The sequence below is a fragment of the Mobula hypostoma genome, chromosome 3 (genome assembly GCF_963921235.1).
Source record: "Mobula hypostoma chromosome 3, sMobHyp1.1, whole genome shotgun sequence".
Lineage (NCBI taxonomy): Eukaryota > Metazoa > Chordata > Chondrichthyes > Myliobatiformes > Myliobatidae > Mobula > Mobula hypostoma.
The window spans coordinates 181,298,656-181,324,700 of NC_086099.1; the positions used below are offsets into that span (position 1 = coordinate 181,298,656).

Sequence of the window (26,045 nt, forward strand, 5' to 3'; positions counted from 1 at the left end):
GTGTGACATTTGTTCTGCTTGGGTGGATAAGTACCAGGACGGAGGTCAGTGGGCAGGGATGAGGGGACAAGGGAGTCGCATAGAGAGCGATCGCTGCGAATAGTTGGGGGTGGGAAGGGAAATATATGCTTGGTGGTGGGAACCCGTCGGAGATGGGGGAAGTTACGGAGAATTATGTGCTAGACTTGAAGGTCAGTGGGGTAGTAGGTGATTATCTCGAAATGTAAACTCTATTTCACTTTCCACGGATGCTGCATGTCCTGAAGACCCAAAGACAGTTTTCTCTGGGGGTGATTTACTGACGGTGCTTTCTGGGGTTAATGTTCTCTATTGTTCACACGCCAATGTAGTGTATCAGTCCGATCGGCTAAATGCATTATTTATTTTGAAAATCCAGTAGAATTATAACCCGGTTTGGAGCGGCTGGGCGTGAATGAGTTGACAGCGCTCTCCCCCGATGCGAAGAGGAAGCCTGACGTGCTCACTCCGCCCCTACAGCCCACCGCTGCCAGTTGGCATCTCCCGTCTCCAGCGCAACTGCAACCAAGGCGGGCGCCGTCTGTCCACACCGGATACCGTGCGGAGCAGCAGCACAGAGACCGAAGGTGCAACAGTGTCTGGTTAGAAAGACAAATAAAGGAGGGAAGCGAAGTGCTCGGAGGCGCACACCAGCGAGCGTCGGGCTGGGATCCTGCTCTCTGAAGGGATGCCAGCTCTCGGTGCCTAACCGGCTCCCGCAAGCAGACGGGAAGCAATGACCATTCCCTCTCTGCCCTACGGAGTGTTTGTCCACAGCCAGAATCTCCGTCACTGAGAAAACAGCCCAGCCTTTCAAATGGTTCGCGGCAACATGTCCAAAACCCAAGAGATTAGGATGGGTATCCTAGAAACCCCAAGCATTCAGGTAACTTAAAATGGTCATATCTTATCATTTAATCGCCCAAGTTTTAAAATTGCAATTTGTACTGTGTGTGTGTGTGTGTGTTATATGTGCATGTATATGGTGTGTGTAGCTCTCTATCAATGAGAGACTTACACTCCACAAGGAACACTTTGTTGGATACTGGTGTTGTCCGCTCTGCTGTACAAATGTTGATTTCTGTTTAATTCCTCTGATGAGGGCAGGGATCAAACTTAATAGAGAAAAGGCTCCGGGTAGAAGAAGAGATCTTCGAGGGTGTAATTATAGAATACTGAAATGAAATGAGAAGTTGCCTGCTATTGGCTGCATTGCATTTTTAAGCTCAAGTACCTGCCTAATTAATGAGGATATCTACTAATGAGAAGTCTGGTAGGATCGTGGCAAAAGCGTGTTTCTTATGGTCAGGGCTCCTTGTCACCTAGTTGGAGTCGAGACTTAATATGATATATTGGCTCTTTGGAAGATAATGGTATACGTTTCGTAATCCACATCGTATTCCTTTCAACGTTAAACCTATTTTCCCATATTGACTGCTTTTATACTAGTCTCACAGCAAAATAAACGTCTTACGGAAATCAGGCTCGAGCTAGACTGCCCAATATCTCTCCTAGGACACGTGATGCAAAAATAAAATGACCTAGTCCTCCATTTGAAACAAACAAAAAACAAGAGTAACGATTCTCTTCCTCCCGAAGTGAATAGTTTCCCAATGTTTTTAAAGGTAAGTACTTCTCAATTCAAATGCATAATGACTGAAGTGTTTTCCAGTAATTGAAGTTCACTTCACATTTGGTGAAAATGATGGTATTTGGATGGAACTAAGAAGCTTCATGATATGGTCTGCAGGTACCCAGCAAGGAAATGAACTACATATTCCGAAATCACCAAATCAGCAAGTGATTTGAAATTGTTCTTTTGAAGGTTATGGAAACACTTATTCAAAAACAGTCTAATGCCATCAAGCAAGCATGGGTACTAGCCTCCGTAGTATCAAGACATCTTCAAGAAACAGTGCCTTAGAAACATTGTGTCCATCGTTAAGGACACCCACCACCCAGGAGATGTCCTCTTCTCACTGTTACCGTCTGGAAGGAGGTACAGAAGCCTGAAGGCACACACTCAACAATTCAGGAATAGCTTCTTCCCCTCTGCCATCTGATTTCTAAATGGACATTGAACCCATGAAAACTACTTCAGTGTTTTTTTTTCCTGTATCTATCATGTATTTAACAAATTAAACCTGTTTCTGATTCTGAAAACAAAGGCTTTATTTTTCTTTGGCTAAAGTTGCTTTTATGTTTTTGGCTCAATAGTTAAATCCCATAATGATCACATTTAAACACCCAACATTAAATGAGGTATTTGTAAAATCAATAATGTGCCAAGACCTTGAATCTCCACAGTTTAAACTGGGCAAAAAGCAATTATTTCAAAGAAATTCTCTGAGATGCTTTTGTGTTTTCTTCATTAAATAGACTTCAATATTGCCCAATTCCCTACAGTGTATACATATCTGCTGAGTCCGGAGTTTTTGTTAAATTTGAATGTTCTGAGATTAATAATATAGTATTGGTGCAGATTTCAATTTTCCTAATGCACTGTCAATTCAGGAAAGATATTGCTTTGTAGATTTTTTATTGCTTTTAAATTTAGTAATTAGAGTATTGAAGCCAGTCTGCATGATAATAATCTTGCATTATTTCTCTCCCTAGTCTTCTGGAAGAGGTGCAATAAGGAAAAACAGGTTCAAAGGATCTGAAGGCAGTACCTCATCAGATACTACATCCAACAGCTTTGTGAGACAGGTATGGTGCTTTTTAAATGTTTGTGTTTTCTGTGCTTTTATACTAATAGTGATGGCCAATAATAAAGTGAAGATGGTAACTATTTTTAAAAAAGGCATATTGAAAGTTACTGCGTGTATACATTACTAGACCATGGGCAGATATTCCATTTTTCATATCAGCACAAATTTAATTCTAGTGGCACAGATTATAACTATATTCAATGCTTTATAAACCATAAACTTCAGATTTCCACATTTTAATCATAAGAAAAGGCAATTTCTCATCTCAATTCCTTGTTTTTCTCATGCATATAATTTAGTGCATCAGTTTTTACATTAACAAAGGAAAATAACTAACCTCAGTAATAACACTTTCTGATACTTTGTATAATATGTGGATTTTGGCTGACTAATATCAATTGCCTAGAAGGGCCATCTGAGTAACATATTTACTGATGGATATGCTGTCAAATTGTTATTTTTTTATGATAATGTTTGCTCAATTTTAGGCAGATTGGTAAAGGGAGAAACAAGGGAATGTGATATATCTTCCTTTAACCAAAAAGAAAATACTCAAATATTCATAAAATAATTCAGCATTTGATGGCTGGCTCTTTTCTGTCACTGAAACTTGAAGAGGTGGAAGCAACCAAGTGAATATGAATACAGTATTGGATAGAAGCTGGTTGTACGAAAGAAAGGTTGTGTTTCACAAGCAGAAAGTGGAACAAAGTAAGCTTGGAATGAAGAACTATTTGTGAAACAGTGACTGAAAATAAGTGCACAAATGTGGCAGAATTTATGGCAAAAGACAGAAGATAAAACAAATCCAGCTCTATTTAACTCTCTTTATTGCATTGATGCTGGCCTGAGCAATAGTCACAGGCAGCAACATCATAAATACCTTTCCATATTGAGGTCAATCATACGGGTGATATTTATAGTATGTTGTACTTTTAACAAATGTCAGTGAATATCTTCAGTAGGTATCTTAAAGAATAAAGTTTCTATCTGAGTCTGTAGTGATCCAGAACTATACTACCATTTCAGCAAACTCTTGGCTTTAGGGTGCATATAAGACATATGCACTATGTAGCTATGCTTAACCTCTTCACCTTTTAGTTCCTTCAACTCATACATTTACTTGAAAGCAAAAATAAGCAAGCCCAGCCACTGCTTAGTTCATAACATCACAGCAATGACATGAAATGTCATTAGCAACACCAACAAGTATACTTTCTCTATTAGGTGTTCCTCTTGACTGAGACAACTGCACTGCTCCAAAGAGCACTATATGGGGTCCTTCTTACTCTCAGCCAAAAGGCTCTATAATGAGTCAACCTATAGCTGGGGAAGTGATGACTCCCTCCCGTTAGACTGTTTCAGAAAACGTATTTTTATTTATTCTTCTTATTTAATATTGTATAGAGTACAATAGTCTAATATTGTAGATCTATGAACTTGTAATGCTACTATGACTAATGCTAATGATTCCTTGGGATCAATGAAATATCTGTCTATCTATTAGACTGTACTGTCACTTTATTAGACAGTGTTTGTTGGCAGAGACCATAATGTTTGACCAAGGGTGCTCAGAAAGGGTAATAAAATCCCAAGACTTAGAATAAGAGTTTTAGGAATCAATAACTATTCAAATTCATCTGAGAAGTCCCAATGAAGGGTCTCAGCCCAAAATGTCAACTGTTTACTCTTTTCCAAAGATGCTGCCTGGCCTGCTGAGTTCCTCCAGCATTTTGTGTGTGTTTCTCCTTTTCAAGTTATAACCCAGTTGCTTGAAATCAGTTCCAGCATTTTCAATTTCCACTTCAGTTATGATTTAAACTGTAGTCAACAGACATCTTAAACTAGCTATCAATGTACTTCAACTGATTTTAGTCTAAAATTTATAATGACAACATCTAGGTCTGCTGAGTGTGAAATCGTGTTAATAAGTTAGTCATACTGTCAGGAAATAATTTACTGTCAGCTGTAATAAAGAAGTGCTGACAACATAGACACACTTACTTAATTTCCTCTCAATACATTAATTATCAAAATCGCACAACACTGTTTACCAAACAGGTTGCCTCTGATTTTACATATAAAGAAGTATATTTTGCTTAACTTAAATTCTGCAGATACTAGAAATAAACACCAGGGCACATATGATATCTGGAAAGAGAAACAAAGTCATGGTTTCAAGTCTTAACTTTTCACTAACACAGGTGAGTTAGCTCTGATAAGGCTCATAGGCTCACATAATTGAAAAATTAACCTTGTGTATCACTGTTGCCTCAATTAATAGTTTACTATTAAAATGCAGTCATATGCATTTTTTTGGAAAAATTAAAGTTTAGAAATTTATGTATTACTTAGCCTTAGCTGAAGATCAATGGACAATTTGGAATATCATGCATATGGAGTGATCGTTTCAATCCTGATCTTTTGTGCTGTCTGTGTGGAGTTTGCATGCTCTCCCCATGACTGGGTGAATTCCCTCTGGGTGCTCTAGCTTATGCCGACATCTGAAAGGTATGTTGGATTAATTGGCCCCTATAAATTGCCCTCGTGTGTAGATGAGGGGTAGAATACAAGAGGTGTTGAAAGGAGTATGGGAAGAATGAAATAAAATTCTATTCCTGTAGAGTTAATGTAAATGGGTGGTTGATGATCAGCATCGACTTAGTGGGCTGAAGGGCTTGATTCTGTGTTTTGTGACCCTATGGAGGATGCTTACTGAATTGTTAGCGAGAATGTGAGATTTGAGTGGTGAGACTCTAATCGTTGTCTTTACAATGTGAAAAAGTAAGTGTCAGGCATAGTTAAAGTTTCAACAATTTTCAATGTCTTGGTAGAATAGTTAATCTCTCTTGAGATCTAGGGAGGCAATGAGAAGAATTTTTCTTTTCACTCAGGAAATCGTTGGGATTCGGCTATACCTGAAAACACAATGGGAACTGTTTTGATATATAATTTGAAGAAGGAAGTAGATAGACACTTGAAAATGAACATAATGTGTTTTGGGTTTTAGAAAAAGGCAGGACTATGGGAATAGACATGGATGTTTGTTCTACAAGCCAGCATGATGGGGCCAAGTTGCTCCTTCTTTTAAAGAGGATTCTATAACTTGTTAATACTAACTTTATCTATTGATCAGTCCATTTCATGACCAGTTGTCATTCATAGGGAAAGTCAAGCACGGGAATGCCCCATGTTGCTCGCCTCATTAAATGATTGAAACAACTGTAACAAGAGCACATATAAGTCCATCCCAAAATATCAATTTAATGTGCCTGTGTCATAAACACAGCAAATATAAATGCTGTACTAATCATGGTAAAGCTTTACAGAACTTAATAACTACATACTAAACAGTAAGTACATTGAACAATGTTATTGTAATCTTCTGCTTTATCATATATTTATTGCTTGTTTTTGATATATCTACCTGTGATTAATAAGAACAAAAGAAAATGCCGGAAGGTTATTGACCTGAAATGTTAATGTGCTTCTCTCTCTCTCTTCATGGTTACTACCTGATCTGCTGAGTATCTGCAGTATTTTCTGTTTTCATTTCAGATAGTCATGAAGGCCCTTTGGCAGAACTGGTACATGCTGATCCAGATTCCCAGAATCTGCAGTTATTTCTGTTGGGAACAGCTATATTTTTCTCATAACTTACACTATCTCAATCACAATCTACTCTTTCAAGCCTTTTCTGATAATTTGGTCTCCAGTCCTTGATGTCAGTATGCTAATGTTGTGTTGCGTTTTCTGCAGATTTATAATATCCCTTTTATAGGGAGGGATCCAAAGTAACATAGTTTTCTCCAACTGTCAACACAATCATCATGAGCTCTCTGCTTTCTTATTCAAAGCCTCTTATTGTTCCTAATGGATGTAGACACATACTCAATGATTTAGGAACAGCTTCTCCTCTTCCATCAGCTTTCTGAACGGTCCATGAATGCTAACTTGTTATTGCTCTTCTTTTGCACTATTTATTTATTTCATAATTTATGATTTTTCATGTTTTTGCATTGTACTGCTGCCATGAAATTTGGCATCATTTGTCAGTGAAAATAAATCAGATTTTGATACCAGCTGTTAGGTTCAACTTTCATCTACTGTACCTGTATTCAGCATTAAGATTAATTTCAGCAAAGAGTATCATTCACACAGCACATTATTGCATGTCTGAGAAATATTTTAAGGCACTTCACATGATTTACTGTAGTGTTGTTATTTGCAGCAATACTCCAAATGATATATATAAAAAATGTCCATTTAAAGCAATGATAGAACAGGCAGTCCACTCAGGTGACATTGGGTACTGAGAAAATCTTGTCACACTTTCTCATGAGTATTTAAAAAAGTAGCTGAACAGTAATAAGCAATTATGTTTAATATAACAACCGAGAAGCAGTACTGCTGATGATGTTTCACTTCCTTTGTAATATATCAAAGTATTATTTCGATAATATGTACAAGCAAAATATTTAGTAAAGTAACATGCTTTTCAAATGTATAAAGAAAATAGATTTTGAGCTATTCCAAGTTGAAAATCTTCCCTTTTGATATAACATATTTCTTAAAACTTAATGAACCTTGCAATAAAATAACCTTGCATTTCAGAAGACAAAGTGTTTCATAATCAGTTGTCAATTTTCAAACTTAAATCGTTTAGGTTTGCATGGCAGTGCAAAAGTTAATATCTTAGCAATTGGGATTAAAACAAAGTATAAGAATTATATGTCCATTTATGTTTGCATTATCTGCCTATAGAAAACGAACTTTTCACTTACTTGAACAAACGTGTTTTGTGAAAGATTTTAATCCGGTGTAATGAAGATACTATAGATGTAAAAAATATAACTCTTTAACAGAAAGAATGTGACATAATTTCACATTTAAAGGGCTATTTTAATACATTTTTAGCAGATGCTAAAACAGGATGGAGACTTGTCTGTGTCTAGGCTGTGTGTTGAAAAGATGAATATTGTGAAAGAGTAATATTTCTCAGATTGATTGAACATAAGAAAGCAATAGTCTAAATTTTGAAATAAAAAGACCGTTAGATAGAGGAGCAGAGTTAGGCCATTCAACCCACTGAGTTCCATCCGCCATTCAATCACAGCTAATTTAGTTTTTCTGTGTACCCCGTTCTCCAGTCATTTCCCAGTAACCTTTGACATCCTTAGTAATCCAGAACCTGTCAATATCTGATTTAATTGTACCCAATAACTTGGCTTTCACAGCTGTCTTCAGCAATGAATTTCACAAATTCACCACACTCTGGCTAAAGAAACTTCTCCTAATCTCTTCTGAAGAGATATCCTAGATGGATAGATAGAAACTTTATTGATCACAAAGGAAATTACAGTGTCACAGTAGCATTGCAATTGCATAGATATACAAATACACAAATATTAAAAGAGAAATAAGAAACAATAAAAAATAAGAAACCTGAAGCAGTCAACACGGCTGAAGAATTGGAGCAGGGGGCAGGGATTCAGATTTCCGGACATATTGGGACGTCTTCTGGGGCAGGTGTGACCTGTACAAAAGGGACAGCTTGCACTTGAATCTGAGGGGGATGGGAACCAGTCTGATAGAGCTAAAGATGAGTCAGCATGTTTAGAAGTAGATGATAGGTGTAATATGAATGTAAGGAAGGATATGCAAATGCTTGGGTATAAATGGAGACAGTGCAAATAGTTACATTGTAACACAGAGGTAAAATTCAAAAGGGGAAAGATGCAGGACTAAATACACATAGTATTCTGAATAAGGTGGATGAACTCGTGCACAATTAAAGATTGGTTGGTATGGCGTATGAAAGAGGTGACATAGGGTCAGGGAATGTCAAATCTTTGTGGTGGAGATAAGAAACAGCAAGGGTAAAAAAACTATTATGGGAATCATATATAGGCCTCCAAGTAGCCAAAATGTGGGGTTGAGATTGCAAAAGGAGCTGGAAAGGGCATATAATAAAGGTAATGGGCTTACAATAAGCAAGGGGATTGGGAAAAATCAGGTTGGCGTTGGATTGCTGGAGAGGGAATTTGTTGAACACCTACAAGATGGCTTTTTAGACCAGCTTGTGCTTGAGCCTACTTGGGGAAAGGCTATCTTAGATTGGGAGTTGTGTAATAACCTGGATCTTATTAGAGAGGTTAAGCAAAGGAACCCTTAGCAGGCAGTGATCATAATATGATTGAATTCATACTGCAATTTGAGAGAGAGAAGCATGACTCACAGATATCAGTATTGTAATGGAATGAAGGGGATTACAGAGGCATGAGAGAGGAGGTTGTCCACGTGGATTGGAGGGGGTTACTGGTGGGAATGACAACAGAGCAGAGGTGGCTGAAGTTTTTGGGAATAAGTCATAAGGCCCAGGATAGATATGTCCCACAGAAGAAGTTCTCAAGTGGCAGGAATAGGCAACCGTGGTTGAGAAGAGAAGTTAATGACTGCATAAAAGCCAAGGAAAGGACGTATAATGTAACAAAAGGCAACTAAAAATCCATAAGAAGTGAAAAGATGAAATATGAGGGCAAACTAGCCAACGGTATAATGCAGGATACTGAAAGGTTTTTTTTTCAGTTATATAAAGAGTGAAAGAGAGGTGAGAGATGATAATGGAGAACTGGAAAGTGATGCTGGTGAGGTAGAATTGGGGGACAATGGAATGGTGGATGAACTTAATAAGTACTTTGCATCAGTCTTTACTGTGGAAGACATTGGCAGTGTGCCAGAAGTCCGTGAGGGTCAGGGAGCAGGAGTGAGTGTCATTGTCATTATAAAGAAAAAAGTGCCAGGCAAACTCAAAGGTCTTAAGGTTGATAAATCACCTGGACCAGATGGACTACATCCTAGAGTTCTAAAAGAGGTTGCTGAAGAGATAGCAGATCCATTGGTATGATCTTTCAAGAATCACTTGATTCTGGCATGATTCTGGAGGACCGGAAAATTGCAAATGTCACTCCACTCTTTAAGAAGGGGGATGACAAAAGAAAGGAAATTATAGGCCAGTAAGCCTAACTTCAGTGGTTGGGAAAGTGCTTAAGTCCATTGTTAACGATGAGGTTTCGGAGAACTTGGATACTAATGATAAAATAAGTCAAAGCCAACGTGGTTTCTGGAAAGGGAAATCTTGTCTGACAAATTTTTTAGAATTCTTCGAGGAAGTAACAAGTAGTGTGGACAAGGGAAAGGCAGTGGATGTCATTTACTTGCATTTTCAGAAGGCGTTTGATAAAGTGCCACACGTGAGGTTGCTTAACAAGATAAAATCCCATGGCATTACAGAAACGATACTGGCATGGATAGCAGAATGGCTGACAGGAGGCAGTGAGTGGGAATAAAGGGGCCCTTTTCTGGTTGGCTGCCAGTGACTAGTGGTGTTATTCAGGGGTCAGTATTGGGACCACTACTTTTCATATTGTTTGTAAATTATTTAGATTAGATTAGATTATGAGGACACTCAGTCCTCGTTTATTGTCATTTAGAAATGCATGCATTAAGAAGTGATACAATGTTCCTCCAGAGTGATATCACAAAAAAAAACAGGACAAGCAAAAGACGAACACTGACAAAACCACATAACTATAACATATGGTTACAGCAGTGCAAAACAATACCATAATTTGATAAAAGAGCAGACCATGGGCACAGTAAAAAAAAAGTCTCAAAGTTGTGATCGACTCCCGATAGTCCCAATAGCAGGCGGCAAAAGGGAGAAACTCTCCCTGCCATAAACCTCCAGGCACCGACAACTTGCCGATGCATTGGAAGCACCCGACCACAGCCGACTCTGAGACCGTTCGAAAACTTTGAGTCTCCAACCAGCCTCTCCGATACAGTTTCCCGAGCACCATCCTCTGCCGAGTGCTTTGACCCTACCCCGGCCGCCGAGCAACAAGCAAAGCCGAGGACTTGGGGCCTTCTCCGGAGATTCTGGATCACATAGTAGCAGTGGCAGTGAAGCAGGCATTTCAGAAGCTTTTCCAGATGTTCCTCCATGCTCTCACGTCTGTCTCCATCAAATCAGGATTGTGCACGGCACCCTACTTGACAGATAACAGATATCATTCACTGGAGTGGACGCTGCTCACTGTGTCGCGTCGCCATCTTCTCCTCCTCCTCCATCTCATTTAGCTAATGTGATTGGTAGTTTTGTGGCAAAGTCTGCAGATGATAGGAAGATAGGTGGAGGAGTAAGCAGTGCTGAGGAAGCATTGCGGTTGCTGCAAGACTTAGACAAATTGGAAGAATGGGCAAAAAAACTGTGTTGGGAAATGTATGATAAAGTATTTTGGCATTTTGGTAAAAGGAACAAAAGTGTAGACTATCATCTAAATAAATGAAGAGAAAATTCAAACATCAGTGGTGCAAGGGGACTTAGGAGTCCTCATGCAAGACACCCAGAAGGTTAATTAACAGGTTGAGTCCGTGGTAAAGAAGGAAAATGCAGTGTTGGCATTTATTTCAAGGGGAGTAGAATATAAGAACAAGGAGGGAATGTTGAGGCTTTATAAGACATTAGCCAGGCGGCACTTGGAGTTTTGTCAACAGTTTTAGGCCCCATATCTCAGAAAGGATGTGTTGTCATTGGACAGAGTCCTGAGGACGTTCACGAGGATGATTCCGGGGATGAAAGGTGAACATATGAGGAGCATTTGGCTGCTTTGGGCCTGTACTCACTGGAATTTAGTAGAATGCGGGGGGGTGGGGGATCTCATTGAAACCTACTGAGTGTTGAAAGGACTGGATATAGTGGATGTGGAGAGGATGTTTCCTATTAAGGGGGTATCCAAAACTAGAGGGCACAGCCTCAAAATTGAGGGGTGACCTTTTAGAATAGGGGTAAGGAGGAACTTTTAGCCAGAGAGTTTTGAATCTGTGGAATGCTTTGCCACAGACAGCAGTGGAGGCCAAAACCATGGGGATATTTAAAATGAAAATGAAGAGTCTCCCGATTGGTCAGAGCATGAAAGGTTATGGCGAGACGACAGATGTATGGGAAGAGTGGGATCCAGGATCAGCCATGATGGAATGGTGGAGCAGACTTGATGGACAGAATGACCTAATTCTGGTCCTATGTCTTATGGTCTTATGGCCTAACAGGAGGGGTTCATCACTTCCCCAGCTATAGATTGACTTATTATAGAGCTTAATGGCTGAGGGTAAGAATGACCTCATGTAGAACTCTTTGGAGTAGTGAGGTTTTCTTAATCTATGACTAAAAGTGCTCCTCTGTTCTTTCAAGGTGGCACGCAGAGGGTGAGAACCATTGTCCAGAATTACCAGGATTTTCCATAGGGTCCTTTGTTCTACCACAGCATCCAGTGTGTCCATTTTGACTCTTATAACAGTGCCAGCCTTTCTAATCAGTTTATCGAGCCTGTCGGCATCACCTGTGTTGATGCCATTGCCCCAGCACATCTGCTACTTTTTTTGCTCAATGCATAGAAGATTGTACTGGCACATGAATGCATAGAAGATCGAGCTGGCAACAACAGACTAGTAGAACATGTGAAAGAGAGGCCTGCGTACTCCAAAGGACCTCAGTCTCCTCAGGAAGTAGAGGCGACTCTGACCCTTCTGGTACACAGCCTCTGTGTTGGTGCTCCATTCAAGTCTGTCATCCAGGTGCACCCCCAGGTATGTGTAGGCCCTCAGTACATTCTCATCTTCACCATCCACAGTAACAGGGAGCAATGCAGGCTCAGTCTTCCTAAGGTCCATCACTATCTCCTCTGTCTTACTAATGTTGAGGTGCAGATGGTTTAGCTTGCACCATTTGACCAAGTCCTCCACCAGGGCTCTGTATTGATCCATCAGTCCTCCCTTTATACACCCAACTGAGTCATCAGAGAATTTCAGTAAATGACATGACTCAGTGTTGTATCTAAAGTTTGAGGTATATGGGGTAAAGAGGAAGGGAGCCAATACAGTCCCCTGTGGGGCCTCAATGCTGCTTATAGCCATGTCTGACACACTATAAGACCATAAGACATAGGAGCAGAATTAAGCATCTGGCCCATCGAGCCTCCACTGCCATTCATTTAAGGCTGATCCCTTTCTCTTCTCCTTCTCAATGTCAGTTCCTGGCCTTCTCCCCATAACCTTTGATGCCATGTCCAATCAAGAATCTATCAATCTTTGCCTTAAATACACTCAATGACCTGTCCTCCACAGCTGCATGTGGCAACAAATTCCACAAATTCACCATCCTTTGGCTAAAGAAATTTCTTCACACCTCTGTTTTGAAAGGACCCCCTCTATCCTGAGGCTGTGCCCTCTTGTCCTAGACTCTCCCACCCTGGGAAGCACCTTTTCCACATCTCCTCTGTCTAGGCCTATCAACATTTGAAAGTTTCAATGAGATTCCCCCCTCATTTTTCTGAATTCCAGTGAGTACAGACCTGGAGCTATCAAACGTTCCTTGTATGATAAGCCTTTCATTCCTGGAATCATCCTTGTGAACCTCCTCTGGACCCTCTCCAATGCCAGAACATCTTTTCTAAGATGAGAGGCCCTAAATTATTAACAAAACTCAAGGTGAGGTTTCACCAGAGCTTTATAAAGCCTCAGCATCACATCCTTGCTCTTGTATTCTAGACCTCTTGAAATGAAAGCTAACATGGCATTTGCCATCCTCACCACCAACTCAACCTGCAAGTTAACCTTTATGACGTTCTGCACAAGGACTCTCAAGTTGCTTTGCATCTCAGATTCCTAGATTTTCTCCCCGTTTAGAAAATAGTCCATACATTTATTTCTACCCCCAAACAGCATGACCATGCATTTTCAAATATTGTATTTCATTTGCCACTTGCTTGCCCATTCTCCTAATCTGTCTAAGTCCTTCAGCATCCTACCAGTTTCCTCAACACTACCTGCCCCTCCACCAGTCTATGTATCATCTGCAAACTTGGCAACAAAGCCATCTATTCCATCATCTAAATCATTTATATACAGCATAAAAAGAAGTGGTCCCAACACCAACCCCTGCGGAACACCATTAGTCACTGGCAGCCAACCAGAAAAGGATCCTTTTATTCCCACTTGCTGCCTCCTACCAATCGGCCAATGCTCTAACCATGTTAGTAACTTTCCTGTAATACCATGGGCTCTTAACTTGGCAGGCAGCCTCATGTGTGGCACCTTGTCAAAGGCCTTCTGAAAGTCCAAGTATACAACATCCACTGCATCTCCTTTATCTATCCTACTTGTAATCTCCTCAAAGAATTCTAACAGGTTTGTCAGGCAGGATTTTCCCTGAAGGAAACTATGCTGACTTTGTACTACCTTATCCTGTGTCACCAAGTACTCCATTACCTCATCCGTAACAATTGACTCAAACATCTTCCCAACCACTGAGGTCAGGCTAACTGGTCTATAATTTCCTTCCTGCTGCTTTCTTCCTTTCTTAAAGAGTGAAGTGACATTTGCAATTTTCCAGTCCTCTGGCACCATGCCAGAGTCTAACGATTTTTGAAAGATCATTTCTAATGTCATCACAATCTCTAATGCTACCTCTTTCAGAACCTGAGGGTGCAGTTCATCAGGTCTGGGTGACTTATGTACCTTTAGGTCTTTCAGTTTTTTGAGCACCTTCTCACTTGTAATAGTAACTGCACCCACTTTTCTTCCTTCACACAGTACAACATCAACCATACTGCTAGTGCCTTCCACAGTGAAGATTGATGCAAAATACTCGTTTAGTTCATCAGCCATCTCCTTGTCCCCCGATAGTATTTCTCCTGCCTCATTTTCTAGCGGTCCTATATCTGTTCTCATTTCACTTTTATTTTTACATACTTGAATAAGATTTTACTATCCACTTTGCGAAGAAAAAGCACTTCAGGATATATATCGTATACATTTCTCTGACATTAAATGTACATTTGAAACCTTTGAAACTTTGATATTATTCGTTAGCTTGCTTTTATATTTCATCTTTTCCCTTCTAATGATTTTTTAGTTGCTCTCTGTAGGTTTTTAAAAACTTCCCAATCCTCTATCTTCCCACTAATTTTTGATTCTTCGTATGCCCTTTCCTTTGCTTTTACAACAGATTTGACTTCCCTCGTCAGCCATGGTTGTACTATTTTACTATTTGAGTATTTCTTTATTTTTGGAATACATATGTCCTGCACCTTCCTCATTTTTCCCAGAAACACACACCATTGCTGCTCTGTTGACATCCCTGCCAGCAGCTCCTTCCAATTTACTTTGCCTAACTCCTCTCTCATACCACTGTAAGTTCCCTTACTCCACTGAAATACTACTACATCAGACTTTACTTTCTTCCTATCAAATTTCAAGTTGAATTCAATCATATTGTGATCACTAGTTCCCAAGCGTTCTTTTACGTTAAGTTCCGTAATCGCCTCCAGTTCATTACATAACACCCAAACCAGTATAGCTAATCTCCTAGTAGGCTGAATGACAAACTGCTCTAAAATCTCTTAGGCATTCAACAAATTCACTCTCTTGAGATCCATTACTAACCTGATTTTCCCAGTCAACCTACATGTTAAAATTTCCCATGACTACCTTAACATTTTAACACACCTTTTCTATTTCCTGATGTAATTTGTGGTTCACCTCCCAACCACTGTTGGGAGGCCTGTATATAACTGTCATCAATGTTCTTTTACCCTTGCAGTTTATTAGCTCAACTCACAAGGATTCAACATCTTCTGATCCTATGTCACATCTTTCTACTGATTTGATGCCATTCATTACCAGTAGAGCCACACCAACCCCTCTGTCTACCTTCCTATCCCTCCGATATAATGTGTAACTTTGGACATTCAGCTTCTAATTACAACTATCCTTCAGCCACGATTCAGTGATGGCTACAGTATCGTACCTGGCAATCTGTAATGGTGCAACAAAATCATCCACCTTATTTCTTATAGTATACGCATTAAGATACAACATCTTGAGTACCGTATTTGCTATCCTTTCTGATTCTGCATCCCTAATGTTTTGATACTCATCCTGTTGGCTGTAACTAAGTCCCATCACCTGCCAGCCCTTCCTGACAGAATGACTACACACTACCTTTACTTTTTCACCTATCCTGAGTCCCTTCACTCTGGTTCCTACCCCGCTGCCAAATTAATTTAAACCCTCCCAAACAGCTCTAACAAACCTGCCCGTAAAATATTGGTCCCCCTTGGGTACAGGTGCAACCTGTCACTTTTGAGCACGTCATACCTCCCCCAGAAAAGATCCCAATGATCGAAGAACCTAAAGCCCTGCCCCCTGCACCAGCTTCTCAGCCACACATTTATCTGCCAAATCACCCTGTTTCTACCCTCACTGGTGCATGGCACAGGCAGCAATCTGGAAATTACTACCCAGAAGGTAGTTCTGAAACTGCAGAAATTGTGGTTTGCAAGTCTGGTAGTCCATTATTCAAGGGTACAATGGAAGTGCCATATTCTTCACAACTCTAAAAAGTACAGGCCTAGGGCCATCGAAAGCTCTTCATACATTATCTGTTTCATTCCCAGAGTCTTTCTCTTGAATTTCCTCTGTCCCTCTCCAATGTCAGCACATCCTTTGCTAGATATGAGGCCCAAATCCAAATGCATGCAAGCCAGAGCTTTATAAGGTCCCGGCATTACATCCTTGCTTTTATAGTCCAGTACTCTTGAAATGAATGCTAACATTGCACTTGACTTCTGTGCTAGCGATTCAATCTGCAAGTTAACCCAGGGAATTTTGCACTAGAACTCTCAAGTCCTTCTACACCTCTGACTTCTGAATTTACTCCCCAGTTAGAAAACTGTCTGTGCGTTTTACCACAATGCATGACCATGCACTTCTCTACACTGTATTCCATCTGTCACTTCTTTGCCCAGTCTCCTCATCTAAGTCCTTCTGCAGACTCCCTGCTTCCTCAACACTAGCTGCCCCTCTTCTCATCTTGGTATTGTCTGCAAACTTGATCACAAAGCCATCAATTCCATTGTCCAGCTATTTAACATATAACACGAAAAGTAGCAGACCTACCACTGACCCTCCCCCTCCCCCCCGGTGGAACAAAACTGGTCAGCGGTATCTAACCAGAAAATGTCCTCCTTAGTTACCCAATCTTCTGTCAATGTGAGTATCTTTCCTGTAATACCAAGGGTTCTTAACTTTTTTAACAACCTTGTGTGTGGCACCTTGTCAACGGCTTTCTGAAAGTTCAAGTAAGCAACATTCACTAGCTCCCCTTTCTCTACCTTGCTTGTTAATTTATCAAAGAATTCCAACAGGCAAGATCTCTCCATAAAGAAATCAGGATTACTTCGGTCTATTTTGGCTCCAAGCATGCCAAAACCTCATCCTTAAAAATGGAGTTTAATACCTTGCCAAACACTGATGTTGAGTTAACTGGGGCCTATAATTTCCTGCCTTCGTCTCCCTCCCTCATACAGTCATGTGACATTTGCAATTTTCCTTGCTTCCAGAACCATTCTGGAATCTAGTGATTCTGGAAAAATCACTACTAATGCCTCCACAATCTCTTCAATTATCTTTCTGAATCCTGTGGTGTAGTCCATCTGGTCCATTTTATCTAACTTCAGGCCATTCAGCTTCCCGAGCACCTTCTCCCTAGTAACAGCAACTATGCTCACTTCACTTCCTGACACTCAAATTTCAGGCATGCTGTTGCTGTCTTCATCGTGAAGAATGAAGCAAAATACTTATTGAGTTCATCTGCCGTTTCTTTGCTCCCCATTACTTCCTCAACAGTGTCGTTTTCCAGTGGTCCGATGTCCACTCTTGCCTCTCTTCTACTCTTCATATATTTGTAAAGACATTTTCTACCACTAAACATATCATTACCCCCACCCCCACTGCTTTCCACAGGGATCACTCCCTCTGTGATTCCTTTGTCCATTCATCCTTCCCCACTAACCTCGTCCCAGCACTTATCCCTGCAAGCTTCCCAATCCTCTAGCTTACCAATATTTTTTCTTATTTTGTATGCCCTCTCTTTTGCTTTCCTGCCAAAGGGTCTCAGCCTAAAACGTCAACTGTACTTTTTTCCATAGATGCTGCCTGCCCCGCTGAGTTTCTCCAGCATTTTGTGCGTGCTGCTTGGATTTCCAACATCTGCAGATTTTCTCTTGTTTGTTTATGCTGTTATGCTGCCTAGGCTTCCCTGGTAAGCCCTAGTTGCCTCAGGCTCCCTTTAGAATGTTGCTACTTCTTTGTGATGAACTGACCCCACATCTTCCAAGAAGCTTCAGTCTTTGCCGCCCTACCATCATGTAAGATTATTGGAGCTTATGGCTATGATATAGTAAATTGGGCAGCAGCTTCTGTCCGAGACACATGTACAGTTACTTGGATATCTGGAGCTGATGTCAGGATCATCTCACTTTTCAACACCACCTCCTGCTACATCCTTCTTGATATACTACACAACAAACTGACTGCAATATCATGTTCTGCACTATTAATCCACTGTCTATTACTTATTCAGAGATGTAATGCTGAACAGACCCTTCCAGGCCAACAAGCAATGCCACCCAGTAATCAACTCTTTAACACTAGCCTAATCACAGGACAATTTACAATGACCAATTTACCTACTAACTGGTACATCCTTGGGCTGTGGGAGGCAACCCATGTGATCACAGGGAGAGTGCACAAATTCCTCGCATAAGACCATAAGATATAGGAGCACAATTAGGCCCATCGAGTCTGCTCCGCCATTTCATCATGGCTGATCCATTTTTCTTCATCTCCTGCCTTCTCCCCATATTCTTTCATGCCCTGAACAATCAAGAATCTATCAACCCCTGCCTTAAATATACATAAAGACTTGGCCTCCACAGCCGCTTGTGGCAAAGAATTCCACAGATTCACCATTCTCTGGCAAAAGAAATTTCTCCTCATCTCCATTCTATAAAGAGGCCCCGCTATCTGATACTGTGTCTTCTGGTCTTAGACTCTCCCACCATAGGAAACATCCTCTCCACGTCCACTGTATTGAGGGATTTCACCATTCAATAGGTTTCAGTGAGGTCACCCCTCATTCTTCTGAATTCTAGTGAATACAGGCCCAGAGCCATCAGACACTCTTCATATCACTGGCCTTTCAATCCTGGAATCATTCTCGTGAACCTCCTTTGAACCCTCTCCAGTTTCAGCACATCCTTCTTAAGGTAAAGGGCCCAAACCTGCTCACAATACTCCAAGAAGGGCCTCAGCATGCTTTATAAATTCTCAACATTTTGGTCCTCTTGAAATGAATATTAAGATTGTATTTGCCTTCCTCACCACAGACTCAACCTGCAAATTAACCTTTAGGAAATCCTGCACGAGGACTCCCAAGTCCCTTTGCATCTCTAGTTTTTGTATTTTCTCTCCATTTAGAAAAATAGTCAATCCTTTCATTTCTTTTAGTGCATGGCCATATACATCCCAATACTGTATTTCATCTGCCATTACTTTGCCATTTCTTATCTGTATAAATCCTTCTGTAGCCCCTCTAATTCCTCAAAACTACCTGCCCCTCCACCTATCTTCGTATCATCTACAAACTTTGCAACAAAGCCTTCAATTCCATCATCCAAATCATTGACCTGTAATGTCAAAAGAATTTTTTCCAACTCAGACCACTGTAGGATACCAATGGTCACTGGCAACCAGTCCGTAAAGGCTCCCTTTATTCCCAATCTTTGCCTCCTGCCTATCAGCCACTGCTTTATCTGTGCTAGAATCTTTCCTGTAATACCATTACAGTTGTTAAACAGCTTCATATGTGGCAGCTTGTCAAAGTCCTTTTGAAAATCCAAGTACACAACATCAACTGGTTCTCCTTTGTCTATCCTGCTTGTAACTTCTTCAAAAAATTCCAGCAGATTTATCAGGTAAGGGTTCCCCTTGGGAAACCATGCTGACTACTGCTTATTTTATAATGTGCCTCCAAGTACCATGAGACCTCATCCTTAATAATTGACTCCAACGTCTTCCCAACCATTGACGTCAGACTAACTGGCCTATAGTTTCCTTTCTTCTGCCTCTCTCCCTTCTTGAAAAGTGGAGTGACATTTGCAATTTTCCAGACTTGCAAAACCATTCCAGAAACTAGTGATTCTTGAAAGATCATTACTGATGGCTTCATGATCTCTTCAGTCACCCCTTTCAGAACACTGGGTTGTGCACCATCTGGTCCATGTGACTTATCTACCTTCAGACCTTTCAGTTTCCCAAGTACCTTCGCTCCAGTTATGGTAACTTCACACACTTCATGCCCCCTGACACCTGGAACTTCCACCATACTGTTAGTGTCTTCCACAATGAAGATTGATGCAAAATACCTATTCAGTTCATACGCTATTTTGTTGTCCCCCATTACTATCTTTTGACATTGTTTTCCAGTGATCTGATACCCACTCCCGCCTCTCATTTACATTGTATATATCTGAAAAAACTTTTGGTATCCTCTTCAATATTATTGGCCAGCTTACATTTATATTCCATCTTTACCTTCTTAATGATGTTTTAGTTGCGTTCTGTTAGCTTTTAAAAGCTTTCCAATCCTCTAATTTCCCACTAATCTTGCTCTTTTATATGCTTTGTCTGTCTTTTATGTTGGCTTTGACTTCCCTTGTATGTCACGGTTGTGTCATCTTGTGTCATCTTTCCTTTAGAATACTTCTTCCTCTTTGGGATGTATATATCTTGTGCCTTCTGAATTGCCCCCAGAAATTCCAGCCATTGTTGCTCCACTGTCGTCCCTGCCGGTGTTCTTTTCCAATCAATTCTGGCCAACTCCTCTCTCATGCCTCTGTAATTCGCTTTACTCCACTATAATACTGATGCATCTGACTTTAACTTCTTCACAAATTTCAGGGAGAATTTGATCATATTATGATCACTTGCCCCTAAGGATTATTTTACTCTCAGCTCTCTAATCAGTTCTGGTTCATTACTCAACACGCAATCCAGAATAACTAATCCTCTGGGGGCACAACTGCGAGCTGCTCTAAAACAACATCTCATAGGCACTCTACAAATTCCCCCTCCTGTCATACAGCACCAAGGGGATTTTCCCAATTTGGCTGCATATTGAAGTCCCTCATAGCTATTGTAACATTGTCCTTTTGGCATGCATTTTCTACCTCCCATTGTAATTTGTAGACATCCTTACTTTTGTTTGCGTGTTGATATACACCTCCCATCAGGGTCTTTCCACCCTTACAGTTCCTTAGCTCTTCTGACCCTATGTCACCTCTTTCGAATGATTTGATTTAATTTTTTACCAACAGAGCTTATCCTTTCAATACAATGTATCCTTGGACATTTAGTTCCCAGCTATCACCTTTCAGCCATGATTCCGTGTTACGTACAACATCATACCTGGCAATCTGCAACTGTGCTGCAAGTTTATCTACTTTATTCCATATGCTGCACATGCTCAGATATAACAACTTCAGTTCTGTATTCATCCTTTTCAATTTTGTCGCACCATGCTCAACCTTTTGATTCCTAACTTTGTCCGAGGTCTTACCAACGTCTGCCTTCACAATCTCTCCGCTAACTGTTCTGGCACTGATTCTCATCCCCCTGCAACTCTAGTTTAAACCCCACTGTACAGCATTAGCGAACCTTCCTACTGGGATATTAGTCCCCCTCCAGTTCAGGTGCAGAATGTCCCTTCTGTACAGATCCCACGTCCCTGGAAGAGAGACCAATAATCCAAAAATCTTATGTCCTCCCTTCTACACCAACTCCTTAGCCACGTATTAATCTTCCTAGTTCTAGCCTCACTAGCACGTGGTGTGGGTAGCAATCTTGAGATCACAACCCTGGAGGTCCTGCCTTTTACTTAGCAACTCACTGCCTGAACTCCCTATGCAGAACCTCCATGTGATTGGCACCTACATGGACCAGGAGTTCTGGCTGTTCACCCTCCCACTTAAGAATGCTGAGTACTCGATCCGAGATATCCTGGTGTCCAGCACCTGGGAGCAACATACCATCTGGAAACCTCATTCCTGTCCGTTCCCCTACCTAACGAATCCCCTATCACCACAGCATGCCTCTTCTTCCCCCTTCCCTTCTTGGTCACAGAGACAGACTTAGTGCCAGAGACACAACCACAGTGACTTTTCTCTGTTAGATCACCACCCCTCCCCCCAATAGTACCCGAAGTGATATACCTAACAGACAGTGTCAGGATTGAACTTGCTACTCTGATGCCCCGAGCTGTAATAACGTTGTACTTACTACTATGCTACGGTGGTGTTTCCCAGAATGCCTAGTCCACCATAGCCACTTGAAATGGCTAGTGCTGCTGTAATCATTGGGTGCTACAATGACGTGGTTAGCGCGATGCTGCGTTCTGGAGTTCGGAGTTCAAATCCGACACCATTCTGCAAGGCGCTTTTATGCATACTCCCCATGGAATGTGGGTCCAGGTGCTCCAGGTTCCTGCCACAGTCCAAAGGCATACCTAGTAGGTTAACTGATCATTGTAAATTGTCCCATGATTAGGTTAGGGTTAATGGGGCGGCATTACTCAAAGGGCCAGAAGGGCCTACTCCACGCTGTATCACTAAATAAATAAATAATCCAAAATTAGTGCAGGTAAAGTAGTGACAAGGGGCTGATATTGTGAGCAAGATAACCCACACTAATTAAAGTTAGCCTGTTCTTCTTAAAGGGAAATAATGTGACTGGGAAAGTTGCTGGAATTTGATCTATATGCGAATCTAATGTTGGAATTATCAAAGGTTGGATGGTTTGTTTTTTTTATGATGATTGTGTACCTACGGTGGAGGAACATGCTTTCATGCTCACATTCAGAGGACAATAATATAATCAAATAATCCTGGAGTGAAGAGGGGTCTCAATCTTCATGGTACTGGATGCAACATGACAAGAGGCTGAGTGACCACATAAAGATAAGGCGACACTAGAGACTACAGATGTTAGAAAGTGGAGCAGAAACTCAGCATGTCAGCTGGCATCCATGGAGATAAATGGACGATTTGTTTGGTGTTGAGATTCTTCATCTGGGCCTAAATTCAGGACCAGTGCATGCTCTTTTAAATACCACAGCCTACAATTTCAAAAGTAGCTTCAAATTGTGCTCAACTCATCACTTGCATATTAACAGACTTTATCAATTGTGACTCATAGCTGATATTTGTATGCCTTGCCATCCCCTCCCATACTTAGTTCAGAGGACAACATTACTCACCTGTCCCAGTCTTGCTAGTACTTCAATCCTGCAGCCACATCAGCCAGACTTTCTCTACATTTTTATATGGCGTACACGGATCTTCGAAAGTGTTTGAAAATGTTCCATATGACAGGCAAGTCAAAAGCTGATGGCATAGTCAGCTTTCTTACTAGTTAACTGCACTGGTTTATTTTTACCTCAGCTGGCAGGAAGCAAATGGTAAAAAATTAACAGCTTGTGACTGTTATAAGTGGGGTTCCAGAGAGCTCAATAACTGATGGCTTGATATCTGTAAAATAGCAGCAAAGAATGATTTAGACTGGTACCCAAGGAAGATGATGAAGTCTGCAAATGGTAGAAACATTGACAAGAAAGGGGGAGGGGAGCACCCAAAGAAGATGAAGAGCAGGCAAGGAGTTATTGTGAGAGGGACACTCCCTCCACCTTTCTTTCTCCCTGGGCTTCCCGTCCCATGATCCTCTCCCTTCTCCAGCCTTGTATCCTTTTTGCCAATCAATTTTCCAGCTCTTAGCTCCATCCCTCCCCCTCCTGTCTTCTCCTATCATTTCAGATCTCCCCCTCCCCCTCCCACTTTCAAATCTCTTACTATCTCTTCTTTCAGTTAGTCCTGACGAAGGGTCTTGGCCCGAAATGTCGACTGTTCTTCTTCCTATAGATGCTGCCTAGCCTGCTGCATTCCACCAGCATTTTGTGTGTGCTGCTTGAATTTCCAGCATCTGCAGATTTCCTCGAGTTTGCGAAACACTGACAAAGTGGTTTGGAGGGAGAAGAAATGCTTTCCACTTCAGGGAGATAGAAATGATCCAGACAGTTGAGTTGAAGAAATGGCAAATAGAACTTAATACAGAGAAGTATGAGGGAGCAGAGTTGAGGGGTAGAAGCAAGACAAGGAATGGAATCAAATGGAAGGCATCAACAGATGTGGAGGAGCAATGACATCTTGAAGTGGATGTTGATGGATCCCTAGATCCTTGAAGCTAGCAGGACATGTCAATAATTCAGTTGGGGAGGCATTTGATGTGCTTTCCTTTATTAGCATAGAGTAAACTTAAAGCACACGGTATTGGGGGTAAGGTATTGGTGTGGGTGGAGAATTGGTTAGCAGACAGGAAGCAAAGAGTGGGAATAAACGGGACCTTTTCAGAATGGCAGGCGGTGACTAGTGGGGTACCGCAAGGCTCAGTGCTGGGACCCCAGTTGTTTACAATATATATTAATGACTTGGATGAGGGAATTAAATGCAGCATCTCCAAGTTTGCGGATGACACAAAGCTGGGTGGCAGTGTTAGCAGTGAGGAGGATGCTAAGAGGATGCAGGGTGACTTGGATAGGTTGGGTGAGTGGGCAAACTCATGGCAGATGCAATTTAATGTGGATAAATGTGAAGTTATCCACTTTGGTGGCAAAAATAGGAAAACAGATTATTATCTGAATGGTGGCCGATTAGGAAAAGGGGAGGTGCAACGAGACCTGGGTGTGATTATACACCAGTCATTGAAAGTGGGCATGCAGGTACAGCAGGCGGTGAAAAAGGCGAACGGTATGCTGGCATTTATAGCGAGAGGATTCGAGTACAGGAGCAGGGAGGTACTACTGCAGTTGTACAAGGCCTTGGTGAGACCACACCTGGAGTATTGTGTGCAGTTTTGGTCCCCTAATCTGAGGAAAGACATCTTTGCCATAGAGGGAGTACAAAGAAGGTTCACCAGATTGATTCCTGGGATGGCAGGTCTTTCATATGAAGAAAGACTGGATGAACTGGGCTTGTACTCGTTGGAATTTAGAAGATTGAGGGGGGATCTGATTGAAACGTATAAGATCCTAAAGGGATTGGACAGGCTAGATGCGGGAAGATTGTTCCCGATGTTGGGGAGGTCTAGAACGAGGGGTCACAGTTTGAGGATAGAGGGGAAGCCTTTTAGGACCGAGGTTAGGAAAAACTTCTTCACACAGAGAGTGGTGAATCTGTGGAATTCTCTGCCACAGCAATCTGTTGAGGCCAGTTCATTAGCTATGTTTAAAAGGAAGTTAGATATGGCCCTTGTGGCTACAGGGGTCAGGGGGTATGGAGGGAAGGCTGGGTTCTGAGTTGGATGATCAGCCATGATCATAATAAATGGCGGTGCAGGCTCGAAGGGCCGAATGGCCTACTCCTGCACCTATTTTCTATGTTTCTATGTTTCTATGTAATTGGGCATGGAAGCAGGCCCTTTGCAACAAGCTACCCATGCTGACCAAGGTGCTTACCTGCCAGTCCCATTCACCTGCATTTGACCCATTTCTCTCCTTTTTTTCTAAGCATTTACTTTTCCAAGTTGCTTTTAAAAGTTGCCAGTGTACCAGCCTAAACTATTTTCTCTGGTAGCCCATTCCATATATGCACTGCTCTCTATACAAATGCATACCCTCTCTGGGCCCCTTTTAAATCTTTCCCCTCCAACCTTAATCCTATGCCCACTAGTCTTTGGTTCCCTCTTCTTGGGAAAAGGACTGTGTCTATCAATGCCACTCATCATTTTAGCACCTCTGTAAGATCTCCCCTCAGTCTCCTAGGTTCCTAGGGTGAAATCCTAACCTACCCAACCTTTACATATTACAACCCCTCTAGTGCTGGCAAGATTCTCATAAATCTTCGTTTTGCAATTTTCCCAGATTAATTATATCTTTCCAATAACAGGGTGACCAAAAGAATACTTCAAAGTGCAGTCTCACCAATACATTATACAACAACAACATAATGTCCTAACTTCTATATATAAGATATGGAATATGTGGAATCGATATGGGTAGAGCTGCGTAACACTAAGGGGCAGAAGACGCTGGTGGGAGTTGTGTACAGGCCACCTAACAGTAGTAGTGAGGTCGGAGATGGTATTAAACAGGAAATTAGAAATGTGTGCAATAAAGGAACAGCAGTTATAATGGGTGACTTCAATCTACATGTAGACTGGGTGAACCAAATTGGTAAAGGTGCTGAGGAAGAGGATTTCTTGGAATGTATGCGGGATGGTTTTTTGAACCAACATGTCGAGGAACCGACTAGAGAGCAGGCTATTCTGGACTGGGTTTTGAGCAATGAGGAAGGGTTAATTAGCGAT

At 41.3% G+C, this 26,045-nt stretch overlaps 1 protein-coding gene across 2 annotated transcripts in view; it reads left to right on the top strand.

The window, feature by feature from the left end:
* The first annotated feature begins 410 nt into the window (after nt 1-410).
* Nucleotides 411-26,045, top strand: part of LOC134344431 (voltage-dependent L-type calcium channel subunit beta-2-like) — a 339,015-nt gene continuing 313,380 nt past the window's right edge. For both annotated transcript variants that reach the window (XM_063044202.1, XM_063044206.1), the window contains exons 1-2: nt 411-904; nt 2,635-2,727. In XM_063044202.1, coding sequence (XP_062900272.1) covers nt 836-904; nt 2,635-2,727 — 162 coding nt within the window. In that variant the 5' untranslated portion in view covers nt 411-835. The remainder of the gene's footprint in view (nt 905-2,634; nt 2,728-26,045) is intronic.